The 22402-nt window shown below is 43.2% G+C and overlaps 1 protein-coding gene across 25 annotated transcripts in view; it reads right to left on the minus strand.

Annotated features, from left to right (window-relative positions):
* Eif4g3 (eukaryotic translation initiation factor 4 gamma 3) overlaps positions 1-22402 on the minus strand; it is a 230441-nt gene that overhangs the window by 144864 nt on the left and 63175 nt on the right. For 20 of the 25 annotated variants that reach the window (XM_052717676.1, XM_052717675.1, XM_052717655.1 and 17 more), the window contains one exon: positions 13685-13813. The exons of the other annotated variants lie outside the window; for them this stretch is intronic. Coding sequence is in view for 18 of the 20 variants with exons in the window: in XM_052717655.1 (XP_052573615.1) it covers positions 13685-13813 (129 nt within the window). In the remaining 2 variants the exon portion in view is untranslated. The remainder of the gene's footprint in view (positions 1-13684; positions 13814-22402) is intronic. 25 annotated transcript variants of the gene reach the window in all.

The following is a 22402-nucleotide window of genomic DNA, read 5'->3' on the forward strand; positions in this document are numbered from 1 at the left end:
ATTGCTAACATCCACCAACTAAAAAAAGGATGCTACGGCATGGACCTTGTACCATATACAAAAGCTAACTCAAAATGGGTCAAATGCCAAAGCGTAAGATCTACAGCCCTGGAACTACATGGGAATAAAACCACTGGAGACCACCAACCATCTGAATAGGACTGTCCCAGCTCCGAAATAACAGCAAAACTGACAACGCTGAGGAAAAGGCCTCTGCACACAAGGGAAACAATGACCCAGTGCGAGAGAACGCCATCAGCCATCCATCAGGGTGGAACAGCCACAATGCACAGAAGTCAGGATGGCTCAGCATGTCAGGCACTTGCTGTTAACCTCCGCAAGCTTGTGTCCACTCTTCAGAAGCACAAAAAGACGGAAGGAGAGAACCAACTACACAGATACCACCTGGCCTCCACAAGTGCACCTACACACACCTCACAAAATAAAAGCCTATATATATCTGCAAAAGCTGATTATGTGCTTAACTACAGACTAATTCCAAACGCACAGGAGCAGACTGAGAACTGACTGGCAGAGGCAGAGGACAAAGGGGCCGCGGTCCATAACTTCCCTTCCCGCAGGCCCTATGGCTGCCTCGACAGAAAGGCTGCTGAGTGCTTTTAGGAAAAGCCCAGAGTCACTCTTTCTGTTTCAAAAACTTCCACTTCGGAGGAACTTTCTGGATTTTTAATGCACTGTATGTACACAGCTTTACCTGAAGGATGGGTTTTGTGATCTTTTTAAACAAAATTACAGAGGTAGTGGGAAAGGCGCTTGGCACATAAGTGTGACTACCTGAGTTCTATTCCCAGAAGTCACATAAAGGTAAAAGGGAGGACTAACTCCATAAAGTTTCCTATGACCTCTCATGAGTGTGTGTGCATATACACACAATTAAAAGCATATACTTGAAAGAAACAAATTATACACAGCAATTATACTGAGAGCCACACTACCAGATTCCTAAAACATGAAGCAGCAAAAATTACATCAAAACCTTTAGTAAAAGAAAGTATCACAAACTAACATTAAAGAGGTAAGAAAAGGCACTAGAAATCTGCTACAGAAATTCATAATGTCAGCTTTAATCCTAGCACTTGGGAGGCAAAGGCAGGCAGACCTCTGAGTTCTGGTCTACAGAGCAAGTTCAAGGACAGCCAGGGTGACAGAGAAACTCTATGTCAAAAACCTGGGGGCGGGGGAGAAAACGACTTGGAATTGTCCTAACATTCACAAGAAGCTCGGTACAAAGGGAAAGCAATGAATACACACCCAGCATCTGCCAGGGTCTTCATGTCAGTTCTTTGCTTTGGTTTTACAGTATTCGACATTCCTGTTCCTGTAAAAACCTGAATTTATTCCAGGTCTCACAGTTAGTTAAGAGTAGAACTGAGATTCATGTCCAGTTCGCTTTAAAAAAAAAAAAAAATTGGGGGTCTGAAGAGATGGCTCAGCAGTTAAGAGCATTGCTCTTCCAGGTGATTTGACACCTTCACACACAGATGTACATGCTGGCAAATGGGTGCACAGGAAATAAAAATTAATTAATTAAAAAGAAATTTCTTGAGACAAAGTCTCTCTATAAAGCCCTGGCTGTCCTGGAACTCACTATGTAGACCAAGTTGGCCTTGAACTCACAGAGATCATCTGCCTCGGATTCTCAAGTGCTGGGATTAAAGGGGTGTGCCACCACGCCTGGCCCAGTTCAGGATTTTTAAATGAGATACTGGGGAAATTACTACTCAGTCGGTAAAGTGCTACCAAAGCTTCCCTTGCACATATATGACTTTTGTTTCACATATATGACAACTGCTTCAAATGCTGGAATTACAAGCATGTCCCAGCACACATGCTGTCTAAGGCTGCCTTTATGGCACAGCAAACTGAGAACTGCATTATATTCAGCAAGATGTGCGATCAATCCCTTTTTAGCTATCTGCTGTGGGATGGTCTGTATGTCAAATGTGTTTCTGATTGGTCAATGAATAAATCACTGATTGGTCAGTGGCCAGGCAGGAAGTATAGGCGGGACTAACAGAGAGGAGAATTGAGAGAACAGGAAGCTGGGTGGGGGAGACACTGCTAGCCGCCATCAGGATAAGGAAGATGTAAAGTACCTGTAAGCCACAAGCCACGTGGCAAGGTATAGATTAATAGAAATGGATTAATTTAAGCTGTAAGAACAGTTAGCAAGAAGCCTGCCACAGCCATACAGTTTGTAACCAATATAAGTCTCTGTGTTTACTTGGTCGGGTCTGAGTGGCTGTGGGACTGGCAGGTGAGAGAGTTTGTCCTGACTGTAGGCCAGGCAGGAAAACATTAGCAACAGCTATCTAACTGAAGGAAAATCTTCCCAAGCCTTTTACAAAATGCAACTGCTCTGCTCCTCTCCAGGCCTCTCCACACAGTGCTCCAGTGGAGAGGTTATTCATTTCTGAATGAAACTGCTTTTCAACACCAGGGGCAGTGTACAACTGTAGAGGGCTATCTGCCACAAATACTACTCTACTAAATTGTGGCTTCTGCCAAGTTGTGAATGAATGTTTTAGGCAATTCATCCATTCATTAAGACACAGTACACACTTAGTCCATATTAAAGCCATCCAATCACCCTTACTGTTACCTTATAAACACATAGCTAATGAGCATTGTCCTCAACAAACTGAAACAGCGTTAGTCATTCATTACCACCCATTTCAACAGCTCTACTTGTCACCTTCAGCAGCCCAAGTCAAAATATTTATTATTAGCAACAGAATCCTAGAATGTGGCAATTCTGAAAGCAAACTGGTTTCTCATCATACTCTGTAAACTGAAATACTAATAACACAGTATATAAAACAAAAAGAAAACAAGCATATAAACCAACAAAAACCCCTTCATCTCTGTTACATTTCTTTACATACTTTAAAATCACCTGCTTGCAGGAGGACAGTATTTCACTGTATCTAAACACTGCCCATGTTTCCACGAATGCTTATTTGCTGACTGTATTTTGGAAACATTCAGTTCCAAAAAAGAAATCACTTGCTCAGAAAAAGTTGATGCATTCTCTAGGTCACACCCCCAGTGAGTCCTGACAGAGAAGAGCTAGACAGATGACTGAAGAACCCGTTCCTCCTCAGAAAAAGATCTCCACGGCAGACTTGGCATCTATGTCCGCTTCTGTGTCCAAAATACAGTTCTACTCCAAGTTTCTCAGTATCAGTACTCACTCTCAATAAAGAAGCTCTTCTCTTTTACATAAACAAAGCATTCACACTGTAAAACAGTCAAAAGGAAGAACCGCAAAAATCTCGTTTATAACTAATTTTCACTGGCCAAAGATTCAGGACATATGATGGGACAGGTCAGCTGCTCCAAATCCTAGGAAGAGTTCACTGCCTTTAAAACACTTGGAAACCACTGAACTTCAGCTAGAAACCCACAAAGACCTAACTGCACAGAAGGAAAGGCACCTGCAATCAAAACCACACAGCACCTCAGGATATAATCCGGCTCTACCATCAAAAGCGACCGACTAATGCAGCCACAGAAGGAATACCTCTTGTAGCACTACACAAATATGGCTTCGGTCAGCAGCAATGCGTCTCTAGATGAATAAACAGCCTTGTCTCTTCGCTTGTGTCTGTGTGTGCTCTAGGACGGGGCTGTGAGCTCCTCAGGAAGCTCACTTCTGGTAGTGAGGAGCAAAGGGCACTTTCCACGCCCGCCTTCTCAAGGCTGAGCACTCATCACAGTACCCAGGTTGAGACCCAAGTAATGAAATGCGCATCTGTGAGGAATGGGACTCAGTACCAGTTGACTCCTGTGGGAAGATGGGACTAAGAACCATGGGGTGAGCCTCATTTTTGAGCAGTGGCATCACAGGGAGCTCCACAGACAACCACTTTGTCTATATAATTAGTTCAAGGTGACATGCCATGGTTTTCCCTGGGCCATGATAGACTCATCTAAGAGGATGGCACTCAGAGTACATGGATGTCTGGATGCTTCACAGTCACAATAGTAACTATACTGTTCACCCTACAAAGCACAGCAACCCAGTTCCTTCTCTGATGCCATGAAACATCAGGTGCTGGCAGGAAGATCCTGCTGGTTCACTGAGTCCCCAGGCACCCAAAGACATTTACAGCACCTGCTCAGCTGGGCCTGGGCTAGATAGACACAACACCGCCTGCACCTGCTCTGACACCCTCTCTTATCTGCACTGCTTTCTCCCTCTAGCCCCACCTTTATTTAGTGTCTAGATACTTTTCATCCAAAATTATCTGCAGTGACGGCTCTCATCCTATGCATATGCCACAATATACATAATCTTAAAAAAGGATATACATAATCTTCTGTAGGTCCTACAACTCTTCTTCATGTTTGAATGCTGAACAGAAAATGTTTTTGTTTTTCGAGACAGGGTTTCTCTGTGTAGCCCTGGCTGCCCTGGAACTTGCTCTGTAGACTAGGCTGGCCTCGCACTCAGAGATCCACCTGCCTCTACCTCCCTGAGATTAAAGGCATGGGCCACCACTGCCAGGCCTGCACAAATAAATTTTTATAAAGCCCAATTGTTTAGCAAAGGTGTTTCAAGTTGACTGCTTAAAAACTGGAATACGCCGGGCGGTGGTGGCGCACGCCTTTAATCCCAGCACTCGGGAGGCAGAGCCAGGTGGATCTCTGTGAGTTCGAGGCCAGCCTGGGCTACCAAGTGAGTTCCAGGAGAGGCGCAAAGCTACACAGAGAAACCCTGTCTCGAAAAAAAAAAAAAAAAAAATGGAATACATTTGTGTGTGTGTGTGTGTGTGTGTGTGTGTGTGTGTGTACAGCATGTGTGCCCACACGTATGTACAAGCAGGTGCATGCCCATGTGCAGAAGACAGACATGACATCAGGTTTAGCATGCTCGGTTGTTCTCCATCTTATTTCTTTTCTTGAGACAGGGTCTCTCGTTAAACTCCGATTTCATCGACTGGCTAGACAGCTGCTCAACAAGCCCCCAGGATCCTCCTGTTCCTGCCTCCCAAAGCTTGAAATAGAAGCAGACGCCATCACACCCGGCTTTTTATGTAGGTGCTAGGGATTAGAACTGAGTCCTCCTACTTGCACAGCAAGTAATTATCTACAGAGCCATCTCCCAATCCTAAAACACATTATGAAATATATTATTTCTTTTATTTTTTTGCACGTGCACACACGCGCACAGAGAGTATAGTTGTCCACAGGTCAAAAGAGGATGTCAGATCGACAGCTAGAGTTACAGGTGGTGTCAAGTGCCTGATGTGGGTGCTAGAACATGAACTTTGATCTCCAGAAGAGCAGCAAGTACCCTTAACTGCTGAGCCACATCTTCAGACCAGAAACGGTATTTCAAAGGACATATTGTGAATGACAGTTGTGTTTGAGGATGAGTTACAAAAGTCTTGCACATCTAAAAATGAACCTGAAGTACAAGAGAGAATTAGAGAGTACAAGGAAGAGTCGAGAAGCTGGGAGCTGCAGGTAGAGAATGTGGCTCGGTGGCAGAGCACTTAGCTCAGATGGGTGATACCCCAAGTTCAATTCTCAGTACCAGAAAAAATACATAGAAGCTGGGAACTGGGGGTGCTGACTTGGCTGCTTATGAAGGATGCTATCTGAAGATGTGAGACAAAACATTCCACCTATCAAATCAATCTGTTTCAATCTACAGAATGGAAATAACCATATGTGTGTCACATGGTGCCCTGAAAACTTAAGTGTCAATTGACCATCCAGCTATCATCCTGGCAACCTGGAACTAAGAGTATCCATAAACACTACCTGTGCTCTGCCATGAACAAGTCAAATTCTGTGATCTGGGAAGAACAGCTTTTAGTATTTTAGTTACAATTATTTTAATGTTTGCAGAGTCAGATATGCCTACTATCCATCTCTAATCTGAGCAAGATATGGTGTGTTTTAGAATTGGTACTTCTGACTCCTTAGACGGAGAGCCCTTATAGCACTATCATCCAGTGTAACAACTATCCTTTTCAAAGATCCTACAGAGAAGGTCACTCTTCAAGAAGTCTTTATTCCTTACAACTTCTAGAGTTAGGACAAGCTAAACAGAAGACAAAAATCTCTGTGTATGCACCCATATTTTTGATAGTTTTCACTCTATATAGATAATGCAAAGCTTTATAACCCCTCTTTCTAGTACTTTGGTATTTGTCTCCATAGTTTAACCTTTGGCCTTTATTGATGCTCAAGTTGCCTTAACCATTCTCAAATCAGAAAAGGCAAGAGTGATTGATACCTGCAGGTCAGCCCTCCATGCAGCTCATCTTCCCAGGCTAGCCTCCAGTGCCTCAGCTACTTCCCCCTTCTAAAGGCTGCAAACAGTTATGTAAATGAGCCAGCTGGCTTCTGAGTCATCACTTCTGTTCCCAACTTCTCCATTTCCAGTGTGAACCTTGAAGTACTCTATGAACTCTTCACAGCAGTCAGAATTTCAGTCACTTCCTAAACATGGAAACTGGACAGCTGACCTCCCTCACTCCAGGGGAGTGGCAAATGAGCTGTTGTTCAAATACTGGTTTCTATTACTTGTCTACTTGGTAACCCAAAATATTTCTCTCTAAACCTACTCTAGTTTCCTAAAAGAAGAACATCTTCATGTGTGTACAATGTAAAAAGCTTTACAACAGGCAAGAACAGTCATGGTGGCACACAGCTGTAATCCCAGCCCTAGCAAGGATGACGCAGGGGGATGGAGAGCACAAGCCAGCTTGGGTTACACTGCAAAACTCTCAAGCAAGCAAGCAAACAAACAAAAACAAAGTCTACTGCCAAATGCTTCTTTAGCAATCACATTCCCTGAGCAGATGCCTTGAGAACAGAGTCAGGCGCTGATGCTCTGAACACAGGGAACTAAAGCCTGGATGCCATGTCCTCTTAGTCCTCTGAGGCTAAGAGAAAAACATCATCAGTGAAATAATAAAAAGTACAGAGTGGACATTTCACACTAAGGAATAACTTGGACTGGAGCCAAGGGCAGTAAGGAGCTCATATAACTCTAGACTACACAGATGAAGGGTATCCTGTAATAACGGGCACTGAAGCGGCTGACCACCTCGGTCCTGAACTTCATTCCGAGCAACAAACGTAACAAAGTCTTGGTAATATAGAATGGTGCCTGGAAATGGAGCCCTGTGAACAATGAACAGAAAAGACACTCACTTTACCCGTGAAATATGACAAAATATTGGCAATCTTAATTTCATATATATATGTAATTAGTGGTCACCTATGGGGGAAAAAATCTATTGAGTAGATAGAAAAGGAGGGTGTAATTCAACAGATTGAGAGTTATTTTGTGTAGGAAAAGCAAATGTGGTCCATCAACTGGTAGACAGTTTAGAAATGATCTTTGCACTTGGGAGGCAGAGGAAGGCCTGCACTATCCTAAGTTACATGAAAACCTGTCTCAAAAGAAATGAAAGAAAGGGAGCTGTTAAATACTGCTCTTTACAGTTCACAAACTTTCAAACAGCCTTCCTATTTGCTCCCTTTAAAGCCTTTACGGAATTGTCCTGCCCCACTCCCTACACCCCTGACAACTCTCCCACAAACCTGGCTCCTCTGTGAGTGTGGTGCTCTTTCCCTCTGCTGACCTTTCTTCTGGGGTCCCGTCAGTCCGCCCCACAGTCTGCGCCAGCGCATGCATGAGTGCACAGAGTACTTCTGCCAGAAATGTTACCAGCACTTGGAGTAATCCCACTGTCTGACTTCCTAGTTCTCTAGAAAAGTAATCTGTTTCAGGACTGTGATTCTAGCTCAGTGGCAGAGCACCTGCATCACAAGCTGATCCCCAGCATGGCATTCAAAACAAGAGACAAACAAAATACTACCCACATTAGTTCTCCTTCCCAAGATTCACCTGCATGTGGCTGATTGCTCTGAGTGGAAATAGCAACACCTGTGACTATCAAAAACGATAGATAGATAGATAGATAGATAGATAGATAGATAGATAGATAGATAGATAGATAGATAGATAGATGATAGACCATCTGCATGTCTCACTAGTTCTAGAAAGTGGCAGCGCTCAGATCTATGGGAAGAACAGATCTATGGGAAGTACAAGTGTCCACTGAGGGAAACCTGCATGGGACAGGAAGCTTGTTTGTTTTAAATAACTTTCTCAAAACATCCAGTGACAGGAAGTGTGTGTGTGTGGGGGGGGGGGGGGTCCAAGAAGAGTTCCTAGTTGTGTCCAGAAAAAAGTGTTCTCTCTCCTGGCAGAACTGAGGTGAACATGATGAGCATCAATCCAAAGCGGGACCCACATAAAAGACAACAAAGGAGTGCCTGTGATGCCTATGAAACCACGGCCAGTCTGAGTCTTATAAAGCCGTTTCATTTTCTAAGAAGCTGACTGGAGGTTTCTAATGTGGATTCTACCTGTGTTTTGCCAAGCAGAACCCTAACCTTTGGGCTCACTGTATGCAATTTGGATTTTTTTTACTACGAACAGCAGCAGTTAAAAAAATCAAGCATGGAAATGCTCTAAACTACTGGGCTATTTTTGCAGCTATGTGTGATGCAATGCAAGGAAAAGCACAATGAAATCAGTGCCCAAAAGCTGCTCCAGGCTTGGGATCAAGGTAAGCTTTCAAGTGCTAAGAGGAGGTACCAACAGAAATGCTCTAGGCAAAATCCTCCGTTATAAACACAACTGCAGCTGTCCAGTAGAGAAAGGCAGAAGATGACGAGGGAGTGGAAATTCCCCAGGTGCTCTGTCACATTAAGCCACCACAGATACAAATAACCACCACAATTGTGCAACATACCACAAACAAACCATTTGGTTGTTCCAGGTATTTATAGCTTATTCATTTTTTTCCCTTCTCTTTTGGGAACTTGGCCTAGAATCCCTGATTCTGCTGACTCATCCCTCAAGTGCTGGGATTACAGTGATGAACCACAACAGCAGGAGAATATTTACTTATATTAACAACAACTGGGGAGACAGGTAGATGACAGGACCTGTTCTAGCTGAACATGATGGTATACTGTAATTCCAGCATATCAGAAACTGAGGCAGGAAGATTGTGAGTTCAAGGCCAGCTTCAGTTTATAGTAAATTCCAAGCAAGCTTGATCTACACAAGACCCAGGCTCAAACAACAAGAACAAAAGGACAATAGTTTTTGAAAATTTTTTTCAAGTGTGTTTTTAAGTATGATAATATATTATCAAAAACAAGCAAACAGCTCAGTCATCATTAACTCTAGTTCCAGGGGGTCTGACACCCTCTTGGTGGCCTCCTGGGCACCAGGGATTCATGTGGTGCACATACACAAACACACATATGTTCAGGCAAACAATGTATATGCATAAATTTAAAAGTCTTTGGTTTTTGGTTTTTTTTTTTTTTTTTTTTTTTTTCAAGACAAGGTTTCTCTGTGTAATAGCTCTGGTTGTCCTGGAACTCGCTCTGTAGACTAGGCTGTCCTCGAACTCACAGAGATTCACCTGCCTCTGCGTCCCAAATGCTGGGATTAAAAGTGTGCACCACCATCGTCCTTTTTAAAAGATGGAAAAGAAATATAAAAACTGTAAAGTTTACTTTGATTTCCTTTTTAAGGAAATCCAACACTCATCTATTTCAACAACGAGATTAACTTCCCTACATAGTAAGGCTACTTGTCAAAGTCATGAAACTACAAATGTTTTCCTCATAGAAATGGAAAATTTTAAATACATAAAAGCTACCAATAAGTAAAATGATCAGTCACGTTAATAATCAAAAGATAAAAAGTTTGGTCTAGTGGCAAAAGCCTATAATCCTTGCTGGGAGAGACTGAAATAGAGGATTGCCTCAAACAAGGCCTGCCTGAGCAACTTAGTGAGACCCTGCCTCACAACACTGAGTAAAAAGAGGACTATGGAAATAGCTCAGGGGACACACCTGTCTGGAACACCTGTGTGTGTGCACACACACACTCTCACTCTTTCTCCACTTACTGGGTCCACTCATCAAACTAGGTGTGATCTAAGCAGACAGACCCCAAGGATCCTAAGATAATAACTGGTCGGCTTTTTCCCAGCTTCCTAGCTCTTCACGTGTTCTAGTGTCCAAGGAGAGCTGACGAAATGGCAGAAAGGATGGCTCTTGTGGCCTCGCGACTAACACCGAGAACATTCTTTCTGAAATGCAAACTGTACAATCCTAACAAGCCCTGACTTTGGGGAAACTGAAGCGATTCGGGCCAGCTGCTTGGTCAGATCACACCCTGAAACAGCAAACATCTCGGCTGGGGAAGACGCTCTCCCCTTCTTTACCAACTGTCAGTTGCTTGCCTTTCAGCTCAAAAGTTGCCCTATTTGCCTGTCGTGGGAAAACGGATCTGGCTCTATAAATATTCCAGCGTCAACAGAGGACGCTACACAAGCAACCTTCAGGAGCTACTGCCTTCTGGCTCCTGCACCCCGAGAGTGACTGCAAACTCGGGTTCCTCTGCTGACCAGCTCCCGGATGGGCACAGCTTGCTCTGTCCAGATGCCCCCTGCAGTACAGCGAGAAGGAGTGCTCAGCAGCCAACCGCTAACTACACGGCAGATTTGTAGCAGAGAACCTTCCTGAGAAGAGCACAAAGGGAGAACTAGAGCCCTCTCCAAAGGCTCGATCTTCACCAGGGCCACTCAGCAGGCCGGATCACTCCCTTTCAACAGGGCCCGGAACCTCCCCAGAACCAGGAAGGGGACATTATATACCCGTGCTGGTTAAGGCTCCGTCAACTTGACACAAAATAGAGAACCTCAATTGAGAAGATGCTTCTGTCTTAGTCACTGTTCTACTGCTGTGAAGAAACACCATGACCAAGGCAACTTTTTTTTTTCTAAAGATTTATTTATTTAGTATACAGCATGTATGACTGCAGTTCAGAAGAGGGCACCAGATCTCATTACAGATGGTTGTGAGCCACCATGTGGGTGCTGGGAATTGAACTCAGGACCTCTGGAAGAGCAGTCAGTGCTCTTAACCTCTGAGCCATCTCTCCAGCCCCAAATGCGCCTTTCCTGGAACTCACTCTGTAGCCCAGGCTGGCCTTGAACTCACAGAGATCCATCTGCCTCTGCCTCCTGAGTGCTGGGATTAAAGACATGCGCCACCACCGCCCGGCCCAAGGCAACTCTTATAAAGAAAACATTTCATTGGGGCTTGTTACAGTTTCAGAGGGTTAGTGCATGATCATCATGGCGGGAGCATGACAGCACCCATGGCAACTGGAGAGATAGCTAAGAGCTACATCCTGACCGAAGCGGGAGAGAGAGGGAGTGGGAGATAGGGAGAGGAAGAGGAAGGAAGGGGGGTGGAAGGGAGTGAGAGATGGAGACAGACAGACAAGGCCTGGCATGGGCTTTTGCAACCTCAAAGTCCACCCCTAATGACATAGCTCCTCCAACAAGGCCACACCTATGTAAACCTATGGGGGCCGTTCTTATTCAGACAACCATAGCCTCCATCCACTTGGCTTGTAGGCTCAACTCACTCAGGGTGGTGCCATCTCTGGGCAGGTGATCCTGGATACTATAAGCATGGAAACTGAACAAGCCACAGGAAGCAAGCCCGTAAGCACTGTTTCTCCACAGCCTCTGCTTCATTTCCTGCCTCCGGGTTTGTGTCTAAACTTCTGCCCCACCTCCCTTCAATGATGTACCGTAGGCTGTAAGCTGAAATAAACCCTTTCCTTTCAAGTTGCTTTTGGCCAGTGTGGTGGTTTGAAAGAATATGGCGCCCAAAGACAGTGGCACTCTTAGGAGGTATAGCTTTATTGGAGTACGTTTGGTCTTGTTGGAGGAAGTGTCACTGTGGAGGTGGGCTTTGAGGTCTCATATATGCTCAAGCCATGCCAAGTGAGATAGTCTAATCCTTTGGCCTGCATATCAACATGTAGAAGCTACCTCAGCACCGTGTCTGCCTGCACACTGCCATGTCCGGCCATGATGACAGCCTGAACCTCTGAACTATAAGTGAGCCACCACAGTTAAACGTTTCCTTCATAAGAGTTGCCATGCTCATGGTGTCTCTTCACAGCAATAGAACCCTAGACAGCCAGTGTTTTATCAAAGCAATTGAAAGCAAACTAATATACCACATCTAAAAAATGGCACAAAGCTTAGGAGGTCTTTTTGCATTTTCTGTGCAGTGAATGCTATATTTGAGTGTGTGGCTGACTTAGAGAGTCACTGGGAAGTTTTACATTTTCAGTGAGGAAGAGGACAAAAGGAAACTCTGCAGCAAGCATAGCTGTGGGCACAATTCCCACCACTGGGGACTCCTAACCCATTCACCCACTGTCACTCTAAGGCCTGGACTATTGGCACTACAGCAGCTCTTTGTAGAGATCAGTGCAAGAGAAACAAGCTTCCCAACATTCTACAGGACAAGCTTCTAGCAGGTTCCAGAGGAAGGACCTCGAGCAAGCTCAACTGCGCTGCAGCACTTGAGGCCCTTCCACCCTGAGGAGTCACAGCTTCAACATGAGCCGAGGAAAGGGGCTTCTGCACGCATCTGCCCTTCTTACACACTTGCAGTCCTTTCTTCTCGTTCCATCCATCTCTACTACAATCGTTATACTTAACTCATTATATTCCACTTCCCTACTCAAGCTGCTGCAACTTTTCTCTTGATGAGATTCAGACTAATACATCTTAATTACAGGTTGGACGATTCTATCCAGGAGCTAAGTAAACAAGTAAGGGTTTAAATATTTAAAATTGAGAATTCTATTACATAAAAACAAATATTTCACAGAGTCCATGACAAATTAATTCATATAGTCCTTAATAGAGCAACAGACTGATTATGGTCTAGCAAATTATAATTCCTGTTGGGAACATTCTATAGTTTATGATTAACAACCCCAAATGTCACTAGTTTTAGAACTGTTTTTATTAATTTTAGAAGCTCCCTAATAGTCAAGTTCTAAAAAGCCTAAAATATGAAAACACAAGTTTTAAATGTAGGCTGGAGAGATGGCTCAGCAGTTACAAGCACTTGTCCATCTTCCAGAGGACCCGGGTTCCTTCACTACAGACTTCCTAACTCTAGGCCGCTCTTAGCATGTGATCACAGCATCATCACCAGCTGACGGTATCTAGGGAAGGACTTGAGATGCAGGAGACCCAGAGATGCACTAAAGCCGGATGAATATCTGTGCTGACCATCAAGTAAAACCTGCTGAGAGTCCCAATATGTAATAAACCCCAAGAACTCCTGCAAAAAAACAAACCAACAAACAAAAAACTCACCCAAGTTACCTCATAGAAAAGGTCATCCGCCTTTCCCGAAAGGAGAAAAAGCACTGTCCCCTCTACCAGAAAGGAATGGGAAGGGCAGAGGACAGTGAAAGGCAGGTTCAGCATACCCCAAGTTTCTTAATTTTAGAATCACTGACCAATTTCTCAAACAAATGGGAAAAACTAAATATAAATTCAGTTTCTTTTTTAATCACTCCAAGATGAAAAGCATAAAGTGCCAGCTGCCGGCAGACACACGGAACAAGGGACCTGAGCCTTCAAGGGCTAACCATCAGTGAACAGAGTTGCCTTTAGAGAAACCGAAATACAAGGATTATAGGAAATGTCTTTTAAAAAGAAAACCTGCAAAAAAAAAAAATAAAATAAAATAAAAAAAAAAAAAGAAAACCTGCATTTCTTACTTGAGAAAGTCCAGGGGACGATGCATGTCCCGGGGGCGTGGCCGCAAGATTGGGGTGCCCCTTGTTTATTTCATGTGCTGAGTAAGGGGAAGGGGTTGGGGGTCCCGGTTGTCTTGCTACCTGTGTTACCTGTGAGGAAATCAAAGAACAGTAGATTAATCACCTGATCTACGAGTACAGCTGAAATCATTGTTTAAACTGGACGTAAACTAAGTGCTAGACTGAAGAGGGGCTTACTATCTCAGAATACATGAATATGTCCATCTGTCTGATAAATTCCTAAAGCATAGTCTCCAAACAAACCAAAAATCCTAAAACAAAAAACAATGCCAAATGAAATGAAACTTCAAACTGTATCAAGTGTTTTCTGAAAGACACAAGAAATGAATGGCTATGGGAATGAGGAGGAGACTGCAGAGGCCCAGCTTTTCTGTAGTATGAGTGAGAATCACATGACTTGTTTGTGGAGACTCTCAGAACAGTCCCCTTCCTATAATGCCAGCACTCTGGAGGAGTGCTCAGGAGAATGCTGAATTCAGGGTTGGCTTGTGCTACACAGAGAGGCTGTCTTGAGAGAAAGGGAAAGGCTGGAAGAGAGCTTCTGGCTAGTATGCCATCAAGCCTGGGGTCAAACCCACGTAGCACAAGAACTGAGTTTGATGGTGCTTGTCTGTAACCCCAGCTCTCAGGAAGCACGGGCAGAAAGATCAGGAGTTTAAGGTCATCTGTGGTTACACAGCAAGCTCAAATTCAAGGCTGGCCTGGGCTCCAGGACACTGTCTCAAACCAAAACAACTGTAAGACACGGACAAAAGCAGTTATATTTCCCAATTAAAACTGGCTTGCGACTCATTTCTCAAACTGTAGACAGCACGAAAGCACACCTAAAGTCGATGAATTACCTAAGAGCAAGCGCTGCTAGAAAGCCCTCTGCCTGACTACAGGCTAATGTAAATGTTCTGAGGACAGGGAAGGCAGGCTGCGCTACTCTTGTATAGTTTAGTTGGTTAGGTGTATTAAATGTATTTTCAATTGACTCAGTGAGTCAAGTCCTTGCTACAGAAGCATGAAGACCCACCCACATTTGATCTGCAGCACCCACAAAAAAGGTGCATGGCGACTCATGCCTGTAAACCCCTGTTCTGGGCGAGAGAAGGGCATGGAAAGTGGGGGAGCTCCAAAGCTCAACAGTCTGCCTGTCTAGCCCAAGGCTCATTAAGAGACTCTGCCTCCAAAAGTAAGGTGGACAGCCATGAGTGGGCCTGCTATCAGCCTCTGGTCTCCACACACTCAGGCACAGGAATGCATGCTGTCATGCATATACACACACACATGGAATCTAATACATCCCAGTTCCCCCTGCACACACACACACACATGGAATCTAATACATCCCAGCTCCCCTCCACACACACACATGGAATCTAATACACCCCAGCTCCCCCTGCCTACACACATGGAATCTAATACATCCTAGCTCCCCTCCACACACACATGGAATCTAATACACCCCAGGCCCCCCTCCACACACACATACAGATTCTAATACACCCCAGATCCCCCTACACACACACACACACACACACACACACACACTCACAGAATCTAATACACCCCAGACCCCCCTCCACACACACATGGAATCTAATACACCCCAGATCCCCCTCCACACACACATGGAATCTAACACACCCAGGTCCCCTGGACATTCTGAAATCTTGAACTTACTGAAAACTGCAGCAGGCTTGTGAGTTTGTATTTTTTTTTCCTTTTTTTTTTTTTTTTTGAGATAGGAGTCTCTGTGTAGCTCTGGCTGTCCTGGAACTCCCTCTATAGACCAGGCTGGTCTTGAACTCACAGAGATCCTCCTACTTCTGCCTCCTGAGTGTTGGGATTAAAGGCGTATGCCACCACAGCCCAGCTGACTTGTGAGTTTTCCCTCAAAATTTCTACCTAAAAATAATCTCCCACAAAATCAATGACATTTGACAGCAAATCATAAAAATAATGCAAATTAAACTGTTCATTAAGTACACCAATTCATCTATCTATCACTATCTTAACTAATTTAGTCAAATACAGTAATTTAGAACTACCCCAACATACTACCATTTTCAAATAATAATTACTATGTGTGGTAAGGCGAGATCCTGAACATGATAATCCTTTTTTAGGAAACATGGGGCAGTGGCCAGACATAAACACAGATCTGGGAAGAATAATCACTAGGGGGTGGGGCCAGGCAGGAATATGGAGTGATAACAATCATCTAAACTTCCAATAGAAACCAAAACTAAGGATTTCATATATAACCCCACTGACTTTCCAATCACAGTATGAGCTAATAAGTCATCCACTATATCTGAAACACAGAAGCAGTCACTGTGAATGCAGCTCTGAGTCACCTCCACAGTATCAGCAAATTGAGGCAGTTCAGACCCACACAAAGCACTCCATCATATGTGTTTATGTCTGATGAAAACATGTAATTAAGCATAGTAAGAAAACATTTATGAAAAAAAAAATCTGACATCATTCAGAGTCCCATCAAGTAAATTAGTCTCTCTTTTTCAGTAATAAATTATCCCTATAAAGGCAAAGGGCATGTGGCTTCTATCGAAGTCACCAGCCATTACTTTACTCTAAGCCTGATTGGTGGGCCACACTTGTAATCCCAGACAGGAGGATCAGGGATTCAAGGGTAGCCAGGGCTATGCACAGAATTCCAGGTCATTCCGTAACACAATGAAAGATCGTATCTCCAAAAGCCAAATAAATAAAACATAAAAAGGGCTGGAGAGATGGCTCAGCACTTACGAGCACTTATTGCATTTGCAGAGGACCCAGATTCAATTCCCAGCATCCACATGGTGGTTCACAACCATCTATAATGCCAGATGGATTCTAGGGGTCCAACACCTACTTCTGACCTACTTCAAGTACACACACATGCATGGTGCACAAACATACATGCAAGAAAAAGGCCCACACACATAAAATAAATAGCTCTTTAAAAGAAATAACAAAAACAAGAGTCATAACATTCAGATGGGTGCAGTCCCACACAAAATGGCCACATTTAGCCAGGGTGACAGACAGGTGCCTGAGCTTTGCTTTCAGATGTGATAGCCCTCACTAGTTTCTTATCATTCTAGCTCTTCCCTCAGAACATGTATTACCCCAAACAAACAAATACTAGAAAATAATGAAAGCTGATCTACTCAGGAAATAGTATGGGTCTGTCAAGATGGCCTGTGGAAAAGGCACACAGAGCCCAGAGACTCAAGTTTGATATCTGAGACCCATATGGCAGAAGGAAAGAAGAGTCATCCACTGTATGTGTGCTGTGGAGCATACACACCTGCACAAACATAGACACAGAGGAAATGTAAAATATGTGTAGTATTTTCTAAATAAACTAGTACAGTGGATACTAAGACATATTTAACATCGTGACAGTTTTCAAATTTTGCCATCACCATCCATCCACAAGAAGGAAGAACAGACAGATGGGAGGAAGTAGGGAGGAGGGCTTTCTCCCTTTTTATGTTCTACACTTATTAGGTTGGACTACTTGCAATCCCAATTATTTCAATACATCTTGACCTTTTATAAAACAAGCAATTCCCCATACCTCCTACCAGACTGCCTCATCCAGCCCTAATAGAAGAGGAGGTGCCTAGTCTCACTGCAACTTGATATACAATGGCTGGCTGATATCCATGGGAAGCCAGCCTGTATCCAAAAAGAAATGGTGGAGAAGGGCTGATGAGGTGCAGGGTAGAGGTAACTAGGAAGTGGGGAGGGAGGGGAAATTTTGATTGGGATGCAAAAACAAAATACACAAATGGATAGATAGATAGACAGACAGATAGACAGACAGACAGACAGACAGATAGATAGATAGATAGATAGATAGATAGATAGATAGATAGACAGACAGACAGACAGATAGGAAAATGAAAGAAGCATTTCCATGAATCCTCAAGTCATGCTTAAGCACAGAAACAAGCAGACTCCATGTTTTATGATGAACTCAGAAAAGGGTTCAGTTACAAGGGCTGTAACAAAGAAGCAGATGAACTGTTTATTTTGATAATGAAAGTAACAATGAAGCAATGAAAGGGATACCTCTGTACTATTATTTATGTAAAGCAGTGCTCTCGGAATTAAAACCAGATGATAAGATCAAAATAGCAATCAATTCTGAAAAACACTGAAATGTTCTCTGTGTCCTGTAATATCAAACATTCAGACAAGGTATAATTTCTTTTTTCTTTTCTTTTTTTTTTTTTTTTTTTTTTTGGTTTTTCAATAAAGGGTTTCTCTGTGTAACAATCCTGTCTGTCCTGGAACTCACTTTGTAGAATAGGCTGGCCTCAAACTCACTGAAATCCACCTGTCTCTGCCTCCCAAGTGCTGGGATTAAAGGCATAAGCCACTACCGCCCAGCTAAGATATAATTCTCATAAAAAATTAAGTTCAACCATTCATTTCCATGCAAATTTGCTTTTATCTTTAATACAAAAAGAGAAAGTGTTTGTGTGCCTGTGTTTCACTTTGCGAGGTATAAAAACAGTGCATCTTAGAAAGTATCTAATGTAGTGTTTAACAGACGGATTTCCCGCCTACTGCAATGTCTTTCCACATACTAAAACATTATGACCTCATGACTCAATCCCTTACAGGCAACCCTTAGCCTTAGCATGAGGCTTTGGGAACCTTTCAAACTCAAACTATCACAAAAATGGCAGAGACCAAAAGTAAAATGCTCCCAACTGGCTCTGTCTAAACAAAAGAATGGAGTGGAAATTGTTTCCTTCGTTAGAAATCCTTATTATTTTTTACAAACCATATGTATTCCATTATTCTGATCATTTTATTAAGATGGACAAATACCAATAAGTTTTTTAAGTATCAGCATAGACAAGAAAGACGGCCAAGACCTGTAAGCACGGTACTCAACACAGTGTAATTGCAAATACAATACTGACAGAGAGCTGGGGGTGTCCAGTTGGCAGAGTGCTTACCTAACATGCATCAAGTCCTAGGTTCAATCCCCAGCACTGCATTAAACCAGGCACGGTGATACGCACACTCAAGAGGCTCAGGCAGGAGAACTGGGAGGCCAGGGTCATTCTCAGCTAGAGCTGAGGCCAGCTAGGCAACCTGAGACCTTATAATTTCCCCCTTAAAAGTATCAGAGTAATCCAAATGTCATGACTGGAGAAACAGTAATAAGCAGAGGAGAACAGCAAGAATATTGATTACAGCTTTCCCCTGAAAAAGTCTCTTCTCAATATGCCTCAAAGTTAGAAATTGTTTCTTTCAGTATTTTATGGTACATCAATGGTCTACTAAAACAAGGCATAATTCTATAGAAAACAATATATATGATAGGGTAAGAAAAATGCCAAATGTAAGTAAGCTGTGTTCGAAAGTATGAATTAAGGGTGCTAAGAAGCTCAGTGGGCAAAGGGGCTTGTCACACAGGTCTGACAACCAGAGTTCGATCCCCAAAACCTATGTAAGGTAATAGGAGAGAATCAGGTCCACAACGTTGTCCTCTGAGCTCCAGTGTGCGCCATGATGCACATGTCCACATATATCCATCAAGCACACCAGAAACAATTCAATATTTTAAAAGTTTTAATAGTGAGTTTAGCATGCACATTTTCTATGTCTACAAAAAAAAACCACTTCCCTCTAAAATCTGGTGTTTCTCTAGAAAATGAAGTGGTATCATAATTTAGTTCTCTTTATGTTTTTGTTACTATTTAATCAAAAAACAAATGTAGGGCTATGAATCTGCTATCTGACTATTACATTTGTGACAGTAAAATAATCACACACACAAAAAAAAATTGGGAAACAAATAACTACATCCTAAAAAAACGTCTATCTACAACGTTGTCTTTTTTCTGTGTGTAAATGGTGTGTGCAAGCGCAGGCACGCAGGCATCATGTGCAGCTGAGAGAACAACGTTCACAAGTTAGCTGTCTCCTTCCAACTTGGTGATCTGGAAATCAAATTCAAGGCACCAGATTTGCTTGGCAAGCCATTTTAGTGGCCGAGCCATCTCACCAGGCTAAAAAAAAAAAAAAAAAAAATACAAAAATGGGTGGCATGAGTTCATTAGCTGGAAGGTGCAGTACTCCCCCACCCCTTATATTTTAATGTGGATTTCTATTTTTCTAGCAAGTATATATCATTTCAAATCTGCTATTTGGAACTCGGCAGTTTCCACACTGGTCTATAAAATTCCATATAAGATGTCAGAGTGTGGCACACATCTGTACCCTAGCCCGGGATACAAAGCCAGACTAAGGCCAGACTAAGACTCCTAGCAAAACCTTGACTCCTCCCCCAGGCCACCCAAATAAAAATGGCCAGCATGAGCCAGTGGACGAGCAGAGGAGGGGGACTCACGCTGGCAGTCCTCTGTGTCTGCAGCCCTGCAGAGCACAGCAGCACGGCTCTCATCATCTGTACCTGTGCAGTCCTCATGGACAAACTCAGTGAGCACTTGTGGCCTGCTTGTCACCAAGTGGCCTCTTGGGCATTTAAATACAAGCTATTACACTACGACATTAATTCAAAATACTGTACTACCTGTTCTATGGCTACTTGGGGATAAGATTTATTTAGGTTAGCAACTCATGAACACCTCAGGTGGCCAGGGCAGCCTTACAATATGGTAGGTCTCAATTCTCTCAGTGCTAACAGTAACCTAGACAACTGAAATCCGAGTCTAACCTCCATCTACTACAACTACTGTCCTGAAGAAAGAGACAAGGAGATTCGATCCTACTAAGAAAGTCCATCAGTCAGAAAAGCTAGGCACAATCGCATTCCACAGGCTGACAATGACAGCATCATGTCTTTTTCAAGGATTATCTACATTGATTTTGTTTCGTTTGGTTTTTTTTGTTTTGTTTTGTTTTTTTGCTGTCCCTGTGGTCAAAAGAAGATCTGAAAACGATTTCTTGTTGTAGTTTGGATTTCTTATGATTTGGGTTTTTTTTTTTTTTTTTTTTTTTTTTTTTTGGTTTTTCGAGACAGGGTTTCTCTGCGTAGCTTTGCGCCTTTCCTGGGACTCACTTGGTATCCCAGGCTGGCCTCCAACTCACAGAGATCAGCCTGGCTCTGCCTCCCGAGTGCTGGGATTAAAGGCGTGCGCCACCACCGCCCGGCGATTTGGGGTTTTTGACTCAGGGTCTTACATTACAACAAAGGAAGAGTACCCTGTAACTATGTAGCCTAGACTGGCCTCAAACTCACAACAATCCTCTGCCTCAGCTTCCCAAGAGCTGGGTTCCAGGCTGTGTCCATGCAATAGGAGAGCACGTTCAGAAGCTCACTGTCAAGGGCCTCCCTCGGCTTGCCCCAGAGGGCAGAGCCGCACGAGCACTGGGAAGCTACTGCTAAATACAGTAAGGGCGGCCTCAGAGTCCGTCCCATCTTTGTTTGGTTTGGTTTGGTTTTGGGGTTTTTTGAGACAGGGTTTCACACAGTCATAGCCCTGGCTGTCCTGAAACTCGCTCTGGAGTCCAGGCTGGCCTCGAACTCACAGACATCTGCCTGCCTCTGCCTCTGTGTTGGAACTAAAGGCCCGTGACCCCACCACTCAGGCAGTTTCCATCTTAAGACATGACTTTTACACTGACACTTTGCTTTTCCTGCTGACCTCACATTGTTAATGACCCAGCTACATAACTGACATTACAGGGTACCAGTGGAGCTCTGTGCTTGGTATTCAACAATAAATACTAAATTCAAATGTGTTATCAAAATCATATTGTTAAATTACTCTGGAATAGCACATGTCACAGAAGAAGTGCCACTAAGTCCCCATTCTGAGGTTAAGTTACAGATCATTACCTTCCAGACAAAAACTTACAACTGAAACATGTAGACTTTAAACATTTATTCCAGGAATCTTGTAAGTAGGCCAAACAGCATTAAGAATATTGGTCTTGGAGTCAGAGACCCAGGCTTGAGTATTGGTGTAGCTGCACAAAACTTTAGTTTTTTGGACTACAGGTGGCTCAGTGGTTAAGAGCACTTGCTGCTCTTTGCAGAAGACCTGGGTTCAAATCCCAGCACCCACATGGCAGCTCACAACCACCTCACATCCAGTTAAGAGATTGGACACCTTCTTCTGATCTCCAAGGGCACATAAAATAAATAAATCAAAAAAAAATTAGTTTCTTTTTCTGCAAAAGGGAAAAAAAGACCTGTCTTGCAACGGCACAGGTCTGAGTGTCTTACACGGCTCTTATTTGCACGGAAGAAATTACACAGTGATTCAAACTGACCTTGCAGAACTGTACAATCTGGGCTGTCCAACTTCAAATAGTGTCAATCACACATCTGGAAACACCTGACCATAATGCTACTTCTCCCCAATGGATACTCTTACAGCCTACAGCCCTATGACGCAAGCAGAATTCTAGTTACCAGTCCACTGCACTCCTGCAGTACACTCAATACTTTTCCTTAACCTTAAAAAAATTAAAAAATAAAATATAAAATTAAGGTTAGCATATGAACCTATTTATGTAATCCATTAAATGATGTTGGCTTCACAATGCTGGTATAAAGTGTTCAAACACGGTAGTTATTGTGTTTAACTGTTACCAACATTTAAAGTGTTGGTTTTAAAATCCTGACTAACAGTTTCAGACTGAAATAATTGGTACCATGTTTCCAGTGTG

The sequence above is a fragment of the Peromyscus californicus genome, unplaced genomic scaffold, assembly GCF_007827085.1.
Source record: "Peromyscus californicus insignis strain IS unplaced genomic scaffold, ASM782708v3 Scaffold_5__1_contigs__length_169319896, whole genome shotgun sequence".
In the NCBI taxonomy this organism is placed as follows: domain Eukaryota; kingdom Metazoa; phylum Chordata; class Mammalia; order Rodentia; family Cricetidae; genus Peromyscus; species Peromyscus californicus.